This window comes from Narcine bancroftii, chromosome 2 (assembly GCF_036971445.1).
Source record: "Narcine bancroftii isolate sNarBan1 chromosome 2, sNarBan1.hap1, whole genome shotgun sequence".
Classification (NCBI taxonomy): domain Eukaryota; kingdom Metazoa; phylum Chordata; class Chondrichthyes; order Torpediniformes; family Narcinidae; genus Narcine; species Narcine bancroftii.
Window position 1 is genome coordinate 247803233 of NC_091470.1, and position 14072 is coordinate 247817304.

The 14072-nt window shown below is 41.2% G+C and overlaps 1 protein-coding gene across 5 annotated transcripts in view; it reads left to right on the forward strand.

Annotated features, from left to right (window-relative positions):
* Positions 1-14072, forward strand: part of znf407 (zinc finger protein 407) — a 589445-nt gene that overhangs the window by 420027 nt on the left and 155346 nt on the right. For all 5 annotated transcript variants that reach the window (XR_011352118.1, XM_069920758.1, XM_069920760.1 and 2 more), the window contains one exon: positions 12348-12526. Coding sequence is in view for 4 of the 5 variants with exons in the window: in XM_069920758.1 (XP_069776859.1) it covers positions 12348-12526 (179 nt within the window). In the remaining variant the exon portion in view is untranslated. The remainder of the gene's footprint in view (positions 1-12347; positions 12527-14072) is intronic.

Here is a 14072-nt window from a genome sequence, read left to right on the forward strand (position 1 = left end):
CCGATTGCACATGCATAGCCTGAAGAAATAGTGTTCTCTAGTCCTCAGTGCAAATGCACAGACACACATGCAGACATAGCACACATACGGACAATCAGTACATTGGCAGGACAAGTATTCATATATACAAATAAATAAACATTTTGTTTCATGAATTTGAGGCTCTTGGATGGTTAGTGTGAGAAATTCCTTTGGTGATTCACCATTCTCACTGCCTGTGGGAAGAAGCTGTTCCTCAGCCTGGTGGTGCTAGTTCTGATACTCCTTCCCAACAGGACCAGTTAAAAGATGCTGTGTGTGGAGTGAAAGGTGTCCTCAATGATTTTGCATGCCCTCTTGAGACAAGAGGTAGATCACATCGATTGATGGGGGGGGGGGGGGGAAATGAGGTGTAGGGAGAGACCCTAGTGATCCTCTCTGTCACCCTTTTGGTCCTGTGGATTGACCTCTGATCCATTTATCTGCAGCATCATACTGCATTGGATGCAGCCAGGGAGGACGCTCTCGATAGAACTCCTGTAGAAGGTAGACCTAATGGTACCTCTACTCACTTTACACCTATGACTGTGTGGCTCAGTACACAGCACACAGCCCTGAGATGCACCATGCTCAGAGTGACATTGCTTGACGCTCTTTTACTGACCCCTCTACTTCTCCTTCTCAGACGGGGTTGGTCTCCCCGTTACTGGTGCCCTGTGGTCTTTCCATGAGGAAGTCCAGGATTTAGTTAAAGAGAAAGAGTTGAGGGAGAGGATAAAATAGCTCAAGAACAAAGGAGGGAATTTATGCTTGGATGTAGAGGAATTGAGAGAGGTATTAAATGAACACTTTGCTACAGTGTTTACCAAGAATGCGGCAGGGCCAGTGTTAGGGAGGAGAATGTGAAGAAGTAAGGTAATGATGGGTATTTTGTGGCAGCTGCAGGCTCGTTTGTGGCTGATAAGTCCGATGCAGGACAGGCAGACACGGTTGCAGCGCTTGCAGGGGAAAATTGGTTGGTTGGTCTTGGGTTTTTCCTCCTTTGCCTTTTGTCAGTGAGGTGGGCTCTGCGGTCTTCTTCAAAGGAGGTTGCTGCCCGCCAAACTGTGCGGCGCCAAGATGCATGGTTTGAGGCGATATCAGCCCACTGGCGGTGGTCAATGTGGCAGGCACCAAGAGATTTCTTTAGGCAGTCCTTGTACCTTTTCTTTGGTGCACCTCTGTCACGGTGGCCACTGGAGAGCTCGCCATATAACACGATCTTGGGAAGGCGATGGTCCTCCATTCTGGAGACGTGACCCACCAGCGCAGCTGGATCTTCAGCAGCGTGGACTCGATGCTGTCGACCTCTGCCATCTCGAGTACTTTGACGTTAGGGATGAAAGCGCTCCAATGGATGTTGAGGATGGAGCGGAGACAACGCTGGTGGAAGCGTTCTAGGAGCCGTAGGTGATGCCGGTAGAGGACCCATGATTCGGAGCCGAACAGGAGTGTGGGTATGACAATGCCTTGGCGAGTCTGTTGTCTATCTCGTTGTCGATCCTTGCATCTGATGAAATGGTGCAGCCGAGATAGGTAAACTGGTTGACCGTTTTGAATTTTGTGTGCCCGACGGAGATGTGGGGGGGTTGGTAGTCATGGTGGGGAGCTGGCTGATGGAGGACCTCAGTTTTCTTCAGGCTGACTTCCAGGCCAAACATTTTGGCAGTTTCCGCAAAACAGGACGTCAAGCGCTGAAGAGCTGGCTCTGAATGGGCAACTAAAGCGGCATCGTCTGCAAAGAGTAAACCGTGTCTGCCTGTCCCGCATCGGACTTGTCAGCCACGAACGAGCCTGCAGCTGACATGGACATTTACCCCCTCCATAAATCTTCGTCCGCAAAGCCAAGCCAAAGAATGTGGACATAGCTTGGTGAGTGTTGTGTTTGGAAAGTATCAGGTTCGGTGGGTTCACGGAGATGTGAGTCTGGACACGTGTTACAATCAAAGGAAACTTCATTGAACACACAGGAGACAAACGGGAAGATGTCAAATGATACTTAATTACTCTACTACTAAACAACTATTTAGACATTCTCTTTGGACCCAGGTTGGACACCCATCTTCTACATGCTCCCTTCACAGACAGGGACTTTCAAACTCATTCCCGATTCTCTATACCAATGGGGTTGCTGCTCTCTGCAAGAACTGATCTATTGCAGTACTGCGGCTCAACTTAAGTGTAGTGCACACCTTACCCTGACTCGTCCATGGATCTCCACAGTGGCAACCTGGTGTGGAACAATGTCCAGGACTTGAGTCAAGGGGCAAAGAGATAGAAATGTGGTATGCATTGATATTTTATTCTGTTCTGAGCTGGGCATCTGGCCAATAATGGCATTGCATCATTTAAATGAGCCAGTGGTAAGGTGTGCTGTAATGGGTGGGCAGAATCCAACCTTTATTGGCAGTTGATGCCACTTCCGAATAAGTTTCAGACAGGGTGGGCACGTAACTCTCCACAATATTTCCAACAGAGAGGCAATGTGTTCCTCCACATTCCATAGTGAGTGGCTGATGTGGACCATTGGGGAGCAGAGACACAGTGCTCCAGTGGGGTCCAACCACCCAGTCTGACTGCCGTTAGCTATGTTCAGGCTTTGAATGGCTCATTAAAGAAGCCAGTGGTGGTTTTATTTAAAAATACTACAACCACAGACTCTGGACCCATAATGGTGATGCCTATGATTGGCAGCAGCCACGAGGGTTCCAGACTCCAGCGAAGCAGGAACTGGTGCAGGCCACCAGTAATGGGGAGACCAACCCCCGTCTGAGAAGGAGAAGCAGAGGAGATGACCCTTGGGATGGTGACTATGGCGGCAGACCAGTGAGGGGCTCTGAAACTGAAGGAACCACACAAGCGGCGTGCTGCTGGTGACTTGAGGCGAGAAACGCACGGAGGCTGTGGGCTGCTGGAGAATGCGGTCAGGGGACCTGCACTAGGCTGCAGAAGCTGGAGACTGGCTCGAAACTGGCTGAAAGGGTACCAGGTATCGGAACTGGGATGCAAGAGGGTGCAGAGGATATTGAAGGGTTCCTAATTGTATCTGAGGTTCTGATCTGGACTGCGGGTTGCTGATGGTTTGAACTGTACTCAATGTGGCTGCGGAGGCTGTGGGAGCACTGGAGGTGAATCCATGGATTCTCGGTGACTCTAGGGAGAGCTCTCTTTTGCTTCTCTTTGACTGTAAGAAGCGCTTCAGGCAATTTCTGCCGATGGTGAATCCGGCTGCCTTACGGCAGCAAAAGCAATTTTATGTAATATTACACTCATCATTACATGACATTAAATTGAATCTTGATCTTGAGGTCATGTTGTATTAATTTGATTCAAGTTTTCTGAGCACTTGACAAAGATTAGGTTAAGCTGTTGATGTTGTTTGACCCTCAATAGGTTTTTGTGACAATGTCTCTCATAATAGGCTGAAAATGAATGAAATCCATTGTGAGTTGATATTATGGATAAGAAATTGGCTGCCTGATAGAAGACAGGGAGGAGTCATCTACAGCTGTTAATCGGGCTGGAAGCCTATGACCAGTGGTGTTCTACAGGGATCAATGTTGGGACCTCATGAATTTTATGATATCTATAAATGTTTTGGATTAAAAAGTAGGTTGTGGTTAGTAATTTGCAAATAATTGGTGGAGTTCACTTCCCCCTCTCCCTTCCCCCACCTCTCCACTTCACCTCTCCCTCCTGCCTCTCCATCCCCCTCCCCCTCCTTTCCCCTCTCCCTCCTTCCCCCTCACCTTCTTCTTCCACCATCTCCCTCGCCCACACTTCCCCCTTCCCCTCTCTCTCTTCCCCCTCTCTACCCTATCTTTCCCCATCTCTCCCTATCCTCGCTCTTCCCCACCGCTCTGCCCCTCCATGCTCTGCCCACACGCTCTCCCCTCACTTTCCCCCTCACTCTCCTCCTCCTCCTCTCGATCTCCTCCCCCTTGCTCTTCCCACACTTGCTCTTCCCCGCTCAATCTCCCCACCTCTCTTTTATCCCCTCGCATCTCCCTCTCTCCCTCCCCCCCCTCTCTCTTCCCCTCCCCATCTCTGTGTTGGCTTATCAGTTATACTGTATCTCTCGCGCTGCATTTGTGCCAGGCATATCTGCAGTCTACATCACCTGATATTATAACATTAAAGACACTATATAAATGTAGGTTGTTGATGTGGCACCACATATAATTTGAGAGAGGAAGGTGTAATGTGGAGGAGAGTGGAATGAGGTGATTTTGGACAGAGTATCCTGCTGTGAATAAATAAATATATCAAGTCCTATCATGCACATTGAATTATTACTCGAAAACATTTTGAAGATTTTTTGTGGATATGCTTCCCACTAGATGGCATTCCATTTTAGTTTGCATTTGAGAGCTTTATGCGGGATTAACTTTATGCGCCTCATTGATTGCCCCACAGTGATTTATGTTAAACAGTTATTATTTTCAGCTGCTGCCTTGCGTAATTTCACCAATATTTTTTTTCTTTCGTTATCTATCATTCTTAAAGAAAACAAAGATAATCTGCCTTGCCTCCATTCAAAGTCACACTTACAAATTGGATTCATATCAACGGGACCTGACTTCATTAAATTGATCCTTAAATTTTGACTGCTGTGAGTGTTTTCCAAATTGAATCAGGAAATGCTAGTTGTTTGACATGCTAGGTGAGTTGTTACAGTATAGTGGGAACTAATTTCACTCACATGAGCTATAGTAGCCTGATATTTTTTTTATTGTGCCAGCAAAGGTGATAAGGGCTAGTAATTGTATATTATATTGTCCATGAACATCTGCCTGAAATGTGTTTGAGCAATTCATCTATCATGAAGATACTGTTTCCTTTCTTTCCCCCCCCCCCTCCCCCACCTGATCCTCATTCCTTTGCAGCTTAACCCATCCCTTGTGTTGGTTTGAGGCAAGGTTTTGATGGGGACTATCCCTGGGCAGGGGCTCACATTAATCAGCCCCCTTGTTCAATCCTGCAGCTGACATAATTGCAACCTGCGCACAGCAGTTATTCAAGTCGAGTCCTTGTCACTCGAATTGCAAAAACTACACAGCTCAGATCCCCAAGGAGATAGCTTTATCACACAGAACAAGGCCTCACAGGAGTTGAAGAGAATAGAAAAAGGGAGGTGTCTTTCGGGAACATCATATGTTCTCTCAAAGGAAGACAATTGTAAGAATACCAAGGAGCAAAGGATTGTGTAAGTTTCTGAAACTGTGGGACATTTTTAAATTATTCCATTAGCTTTGATTAAAACAAGCATGCATTTTTCATCTTTCTTTTGCAAAGTTTGATGCCCTCCTTTTTTATCTTCAAATTTATTCTCAGGAATCCTGACTAAAGGTAGTGAAGCAGAGATTATTTGGATTTACATCACTTATATACCTGTTTCTTACCACAGGTGATATAAAATAAAAAGCACCAATTTTAAAAAAGTGGAGAATAAAGCTAAACACAAACTGGATACCAGCAATGGAAATGCAACAATAGCTTAAAAAAAAAGCACAAAGCCATTTGTTTTATTGTGTTAATTTCAATGGCATATCAGAAAATAATGCCTACGATCTCCCAGGTTTATAATTTGCATCCCATGTGCTTTACAAATGGTAAAATCAATTTGTTTCCTTGCTGTTCCATGTGTTATGGATATGTTCCTTGTTAGGTTGAGCTTGTGCAGCTGACAATATTGCATCAATTTGTTTTGTGAATTTTGAACAAAATCAAATACCATTTGATAGTTTGTTAGGTGAAATGAGCTGTGGAATCCACTGTTTTGTTTTACATCTGCAATCTGTACACTGGTTATATCCAATGTTTACATTCATGATGGTTTTTGTTGTGTAGTTATTCTGGCATTTTAATATAGGTTTTCTTCCATTTATCCTCAAAATCCATTTTCATGTGTCTTCATTTTACTAATCTACTTATCGTTCTGCATTACCAATTTGCCACAGGCTATTGTACTGCTGTATTCAAGTTCTCTAAAGCATGAATAAAAATCAACCATTTTTAAAATTCATTTTTATTTCTGATGAGAAAGCAGCTGAGTAAGGTTTCTTCCATTCACCAGAATATCTTACCAAAGACTTGACTGGCCCGGCACAGTTTAGAATATTGCTTTAAGGAGGGTGTATGTGCTCAGTTTTATGTATCTTTCCTAAAATGTCACATCGCCTTGTCCCAAATTCTTTCACACCTGGAGTTATTGCTAGTAGGCTGCTATTTAGCTTGCAGAAACAACGCTGTGGCTTAACAATTTTTGTTTTTTTAGTGAGGGTGTAGAAAAGGAAAATGATTTATTTCTTTATGTATGTTCCTTTGTACAATCTTTACCTACTAAATGAAAAAAAAACAGTTTTTTCATGCACATGAAAACAGGTGTTTTTTAAAATTCTATAGGCCAAGCAAAAGAAATCAGTGCCTTACTCTGGATGGTATTTGTTGTTTAGCTGCTTCATGTTCAAAATATTGTTAATATGTTTTGGTGGGAATCAGGATCGGTGCCAGAACGAGTGTTAGAAGGGGGCATTAGGGTGACAGGGACACAGTTCAATACTTGTTAACTCGCTCGGGGGATGGGGGAGGGGTTTCTGGTACCTACCTGCCAAACGAATGTTAACCTCCTCTGTCCTTCTGATGTAGCAGGCGAAAGTGGTTCTTTTATTGTGTGGAGAGTCACTAGCATGCGCCAAGCTAGTGACATGGGTAGAGGTGAGTGCAGAGTCTCAGAAGTTTGTCAAGCTAGGCACTAGTGACGTTGATGCACACTAGTGATGCAGGCGGGGGCAGGTCTGATAGCGAGCGATAGCTGTGAGCATATGGGGGCACATCACCTCATTTGGGGGGGGGGTGATGTCCTCAAATCCCCCCCCCCCCCACTTGGTGCCTACCTTGATGGGAATTTAACTCCAAATCATATTTCACAGGCTCATTTCATCAGAACTAATCTTGACCCTTCCTTCCTTCCATCCTTTGTTGTCCATTATAAACTGAATACAAATGTGCATTTATAAAGAACCTTTCACATCCCTTTCAGGATCCAAAAGGACTTTACAGTCAATTGTACTTTTCAATTTATAGTCTCTGTTTTGTAGGAAACATGACAGCCAGATTGTACACAGCAAATTTCTACAATCATTATTTGATATTAGCCAAATAGTCTGTTTTAGAAGTGTTCATTAAGGGAAAAAATTTTGCTGGAGTACTTCCCTTCAGAACCATGGGATCTTTAATTGAATGAGCAGGTGAGGTGGATTTTTCCAATATAGATGAATGTTCATTGACTCAAACTTTAATTCTTTTTCTCTCTTCACACATACTGTCTGACCCACTGAATATTTGCAGTAACAAACAACCTGCTGGAGAAACATCAGTGGGAAAATAAGAATTGTCAACGTTTCAGGCTAGAACCCTTCGTCTGAAATGTCAACAATTCTTTTTCTCCCACTGATGTTGCTCAACTGACTGAGTACCCCCAGGAGGTTGTATGCTGCTCCAAATTCCTGCACCTGCGGTCAATCATGTATCTAACATACCCAGTATATCTTTTTCCTGGTTCTCTTTCATATATATGCAGACCTTTGCCTTTTAAACTACCACAGAAGCTACAGTAAAGGATCATTTTGAGTGTACAGCTCAGGTGCTGCTACTGTAAGATTAACTGGTTCTTTTAAATTCACTTGCACTGTTATCACACATTATATATTCCAATGCAAAGGCCAGTCACCACAATATTGAAACAAATCTCAAGCAGTCAGTAATCCCCAAAATATAGGGAATGATTCAAGGGCAGTGCAAATGCAGTTGACTGCTCAGAGTCATAGGATACAGAACAGGCTCTTCACCCCAACTTGTTCATGCCAACCCAAGTTGACTTTCTGGGCTTGTCCCATTCATCCTTTAGATACTTCAACAGATTTAGATTGAATTTTAGCGAATAGTTTACCTCCTCAAGTGAATCAAAGCTAAGGTGTTGAAATAACTGAGTATAAGGCTAAATAAAGAAAAAAAAACTCTACATAACAGCAATTTTCACTTATATTGTCACTTTAACACAACCAGTGTACCAAGGCGCCTCAATGGAACATTAACAGACAACATCCAAATTCAGCATTGAAGGGTACTGTTGAGAGAGAATGATGAGGGAAGATGCAGAATAAGCAATATGTTAGTATCTATATCTGTTCAGAAAATGGATGGGAGAGGTGGCTATGGTCCGGAGAGACTGTTTCGTTGGGTTCTATGTGTACAATCAGATGATAATAAACTTGAAATTATTGAACATATGATATTAAAAACTGATTTTTTAGAGTAGCTTCTGGGGTGGTTGAAAAAATACTGCATAGTATTATCCAGCATAATCACATTTTTTTACTGTAGCTAGGTGACCAGAATTGCACACAATACTCGTGTGGTAGCACCAACTTCTTTTACGGTTGTAACATGTAATTTCTACTTCTGTACTCAGTAACATGACTGATGTAGGCAAGCATGCCAAACACCTTTTTCACCACCTTAGCTACCTGTGTAGCCATTTCCACAAAATTATTCACCTATACCCCAAATCTCTCAGTTCTACAACATTCTCCAGGGCCCCATCATTCACTGTGAACGTTCTGCCCTAATTTAACCTTCCAAAGTGCCACAACTTCCACTTGCCTGAGCAGTAAAAAGTATGGTTATATAGAAAGCAGTGTTTGCTAACTTGCATAAAGCAGTAAGGACATAGTTAAGAATGGAAACAATCACCACATCTGACAATAATTATTTATTTGATTAGAGTACAATATTGAATGATATGCCCAGAATAATCAAGCAACATTAGACGTAAATTACTCCCTAATTCTTGTGGTAGCCTGACAATCTGTGCTCCAAAGATTCTTGGGAGAAAGGTAATTTCATGAAATGATGACTTGCATTTACAACAAAATACAAATTGCTGGATGAACTCAGTGTGTCAAGCAGCATCTGTGGAGGAAAATGGATAGTTGATGTTTCAGATTCATGCTCTGAATCTGACCCTTTTTATTTGTGTAGTGACTTAATGCAACAAAATACCAAAGGTATTCAAGGTAATTAGCAAAAAAAAAAGACTTTGTGCAAGCTGCAGAATTTGTCATCAGGCCAAATTAGGAAAAGCTTGGTCAGAGGTTGTTTTTAAGGAGTGTCTTAAAGGAGCAAAAAAACCAATGAGGTTCAGGAAGAGAATTCCAAAGCTCAAAGCCTTGGCAACTGAAACAAAAGCTGCCACTGGTAGAATCCTTTAATCCAGTGTCGTGAGAATCTTAGCAGGTTGTAGAACTTGTAGAAGGTTACAGATGTGGGAAGAGAGTAAGTCACAGAGATTAAAAAAAGATGATATTTTTAAAATGGAGACCACAGTAATGTCTGAATTTGGAAACACCCAATCGACACTAGCAAGCCCATAGCAATAAATATTTATAAAATCCATAATTTTTACCTCCTCCTTAGATGTTGTTGGTGTAAACATTTCCTGAGACGACGTGAGGAATGTCAATATTAGAGTGTGGGAGGGTTGGCCACACTCAAACATTCAACATAAAATAATGTACACTGCTCAGACAAGAAGTATGAAATAAAGACAAAAGACTGGTAACCCTCAGCATTATCAAGTAGCATCTGTGGCAAGTGAAAGAGAGTTAAGTTTTAGGTAGAACTCTGAAGGTTCTTTAACCTGGCATGTTAACTCTGTTTTTATACAATGACATTCTCATAATAATGTGGTTCAAGATTCTGCCTGTAAAAGAGAATTACGGCCCATCAGCAGCAAGATTTAACCGTCCAGGATCCATCCAGTAGGTCAGAACTAGATCTTAATGAGCAAAGGTAAGCATTTAGTACAGGATAAGCCTTCACTGAATTTCTCAGAGAAAGACTGAATTGCAGCTTCATACATGTTAGTGACAGTCAGTTCAGGAAAGGCAAGGGAGCAGAAAGATTCCCAGTGGTTGATCAGTGGGGACAAAAATGTGTGAATGCCATAGAGATGTTGGCAAGATTATGTTCCTTATCATATGAACCAGGATATGCAGAATTAGACCTGTTTGATCAAAGACGGGCTCACTTCATGGACGCAAAAGACAGTGAAGAAAGAATAGAAAAATGGAGGCATAATGTCTGAAGTTGGACAACTACTGGATTGTTCCAGAGATGCAAAAAATGTTTTGCTGATTTAACTTACTGGGATGTTGGGAAATTTTGCAGCTAATAGAGTGTATTAGAATAGTAACCATCTTAGATAATCACAGCAAGCTCCACAAACAGCAATGTCATAGACACCAGATGATCTGTTTTAATGATTTTGACTGTAGATTAATATTGACCCAGTGGGTGAACCCCACTGCTCTTTCTCAAAATAATGCCATAAACTTTCATCTCTTTGATTGTGGGAAATTTGGATTTGGTTTAACATTTCTGTTGAGAGATCGTACCACTGGGAGCATAGCAGTCTATATCAGGAGTGGGAGTGAAAGCCTAAATTCAAGTACTCATTTCTCTGGGATGAAATACACAACTGTATGACTAAGAGATTCAGGCATGAATATCATAAAATATTTTTATGTCATGTTATGGACCATGGGCTGACCTTTTGGACTGTGGACTGTCATCATAAAAGATGAAATTCTGCTGGGAACTCTCTGTGAGACTTGTTGGTGCAGCTGGGTCAAGCTGTGCAGACAGAGAGAGAATGGAACGTTCAGAACGGCAGTTGGAGTGGCAGAACTGCAGCAGTTGGAGCAGTGGAGACCAACCAGGAGAGCTGTGTAATAAGCACTTGCCTCATAAGGTCATGAAGAGTTAAAAACCACAATTTAAGAACCGAGGGAAGTCATCTAAGGAAGCCTTGAAGCTGACGGCAATGCAACATCAGTCATTTCTCTCTCCAATATGGAATATGACGTCCTTTTGTAACTTAGTTGGGGAAACTGAATTTGGACACTGAGCTTTGGGATTGAATTCTGTGGACTGTGTTTTCGGTCTAACTTACTTGACTGACTGACGTCGTTTTTTTGGGGAAATTTTGTCTTTTTGAATATTGGACACTTACTGTAATGGTCTGTTTTTTTTAACAACACACTGTTTATAAAGATATGATATTTGTTACAGTAACATAGTGGGGTTAATTGGGTTAAGACATTTTATTGTTAATAGTCATGAATAAATTTAGAGTTTAAAATGTAACCCTTTTTAATTATGTCTTCTGTTGTTGCTGGTTTGAGGTGTAACAATAACACATGCCTTTTGTATTGATAATATTAACTTTTATTAGACTATAAAGAAACTAAAGTTTCAACTAAGGGACCAGAAAACATTAAATTCTTAACTTTGTGATCTATTCTTGAATATTCTAATAGACATTGTTTAGACATTAACATTAAAATACATTCAAGGCCATGTTTAGATTTTCATCCCCATTCACTAATATCCTAAGAAACAGTTGCACTATGTTCTTGCCCAAAAAAATCGTTCAATTGTCGTCATTTTGAGCTGCTGACTGGGGATGAATTGCTTGGACTTGTTTAAATTTGATTTAATCTAGGATTAAGTATATGTGAGAGGTGATGCATGAAATGAATCCATTCGATCAAAGGGTCATACTTGTAACTTAAGGTGCAGAAAGACAAGGGATATGGGTTTCTTGCTTTGATTGGATGATCTCCAGTTGTGCATCTACGTGGAGCGTCACACATTACAAAAGATATTGGAGGACACACTACCATTTTAATATACTGCAATAAATGAAATCCCTCTGAGTAAAAGGATAAATAGGCAAATAGAATCATGTTCTATTTCAAAAGAAAGGGAAACATGGTTAATATTTCCCAGTGATAGTTCTCTTCATTTTGCTTGAACTTAGCCCAGGGGATTATATCCTAGAGTTTCCAGGATGATCCTAAAACATTAGAAGTCCTATCTTTTGAATTGCATGAAGTAACAATGTTTCTGTGGAACTGAAAATGTATTACCATGAAAATGCAAATGCAAATTACTTTTGTTTCTCATCTTGAGTTCATTTCTTAATTACCTATTTTTGATGACTTTTGCTCATGACCAACATGGGATGAGTATTTATGCAAGATCTATAATTGCCCTTCCTCCTTCAGCCTTGGGTATTTCATTTTACTTCATTATGTAGCTTCTCTATGCTTTGTTTAATGGAGTGTCTGTTTTAAAAATTCAAAATGCTGAATTATCTGTGTGAGATGCACCTTCTGGTAATAATTAACTCAGTTTAGGTTGTACATAAAAATGTGCTGAAACTGATGAATCTTTTTTTCTTTTTGGGGAAAATCCTTGTTTAGGTCAAACTGTGCAGAAAATATACGGAAGCACATCCTACACACTGGCAAACACGAAGGCGTACTCATGTATAATTGCCCAAAGTGTGAGTATGGAACCAACATCCCATTGGAATTTCGGAACCATCTCAAGGAACTCCATCCTGATATTGAGAATCCAGATCTTGCTTATCTACATGCAGGCAAGGCTCATTTTTTTCAAAGTACTAATCCCTCTTTCATTGTTCCTGATGCTCTGGTTGGGTGTGTTCCTGGAGGAATATTCATGTCTGCGCTATCCTCCAAAGGCTCTGGCCCAAAGAGGTGACCTTATTCTAACTCCTTTCCCCAGTAGCATTATATTTAAAATAAGTATATAAAACCACATTTTTTTTTAAAAAGTCAACTTTTCCCAATTTCTTTTCTCTTGCATAAGGTCACACTTGTATCTAGGAGATTAATGATTAAATTTAGAATGCTCCAGACTGATCTTGCAGGATTGAAAGTCCTCCATTTTTAGTATGAATGCAACATCACTGCCAGTGATCTTTCTGTTGACATCTCTGAACTGGATTTTAAGTTAGAACATCTAAATTTGCTCATTGCCTTCAGTCTGCCTCTTTACCCTTGCCAAACCAGCAGTTTAATTGTTGCTTAACGTGGATTTGAAAAATTCAATGATTCTTCTGATTCCCCTTTTCTTATTTACATTATTTGCTGGATAAAGTGTCTATAATGGATGAGTTCCTAAAGAAGTTTGATCCTGTGGCAGTGCTTGGTGTATTTGAAATAAGTCATCATATATTAGAAATGTTGGAGAGGAAATTCATCCTCTCCATTGGATCTAATCATTTCTGACCCATGTGCAGTATATTAACTTTGTGCACTGATCTCTAGTTATAAATTTTAGTTCCTTTTTTTATTCATTCAAGGGATGTGGGTTTCACAGGCTGTCCATCACTAATTATCCTTGAGAAGGTGGTGGTGAGCTGCTGCCTTGAATTGCTTGTTTCCTTGAGGCATGGGTATCCTCACAATGTTGTTCGGGATTCCAGGATTATGACCTAGTTGACAGTGAAGGATCTGTGAAATATTTCCAAGTCAGGATGCTGTATAGCTTGGAGGGCAATTTCCAGGTGGTGGAGTTCCCATGCTTTTGCCTATCTGGTACATTCTCGTTGATAGAGGTTGTGAGTTTAGATGTTGTCTAAATGGCCTTGATAATCTGCTACAGTACAGACATCCTGAAGATGGTGCAGACTGTTGTTACTGTGGGTCAATGATGGAGTGAATGAATGGTGGTTGATCAGGTGTCTATCAAGCAGGCTACTGTGACCTGTATGGTGTCGAACTTTTTGAGTGTTGTTGAAGCTGCAATCATCCATTACCTTCTGTGCTTTTTTAAGGGGTGAACTGCCCACTTTTTGGAAACCAAGATGTGTGCTTAATTCTCAGCCTTCAAACCTTTTTGTGAAATTAAAAATCGTTTACATCTTACAGAAGAGTTAAAGGAACATCTAAAATAATTTAGAAGTGATGTTTTACGGAAAGAAGACTAATAGGAAATCAAAACATAGCACCAGGCTAGGTATGGAGACATTATGGTAGCCCAATGGAGAGGACTCTACCCTGACTATATATATCCCATGCCTTCAGCTGAAAGCTGGATCAAATTTGCAAAATATGGACATACAGAAGGGTTGAAAGTAAGTACGTTTTTTTACAATAAAAATCAGGAATTATTGTGTA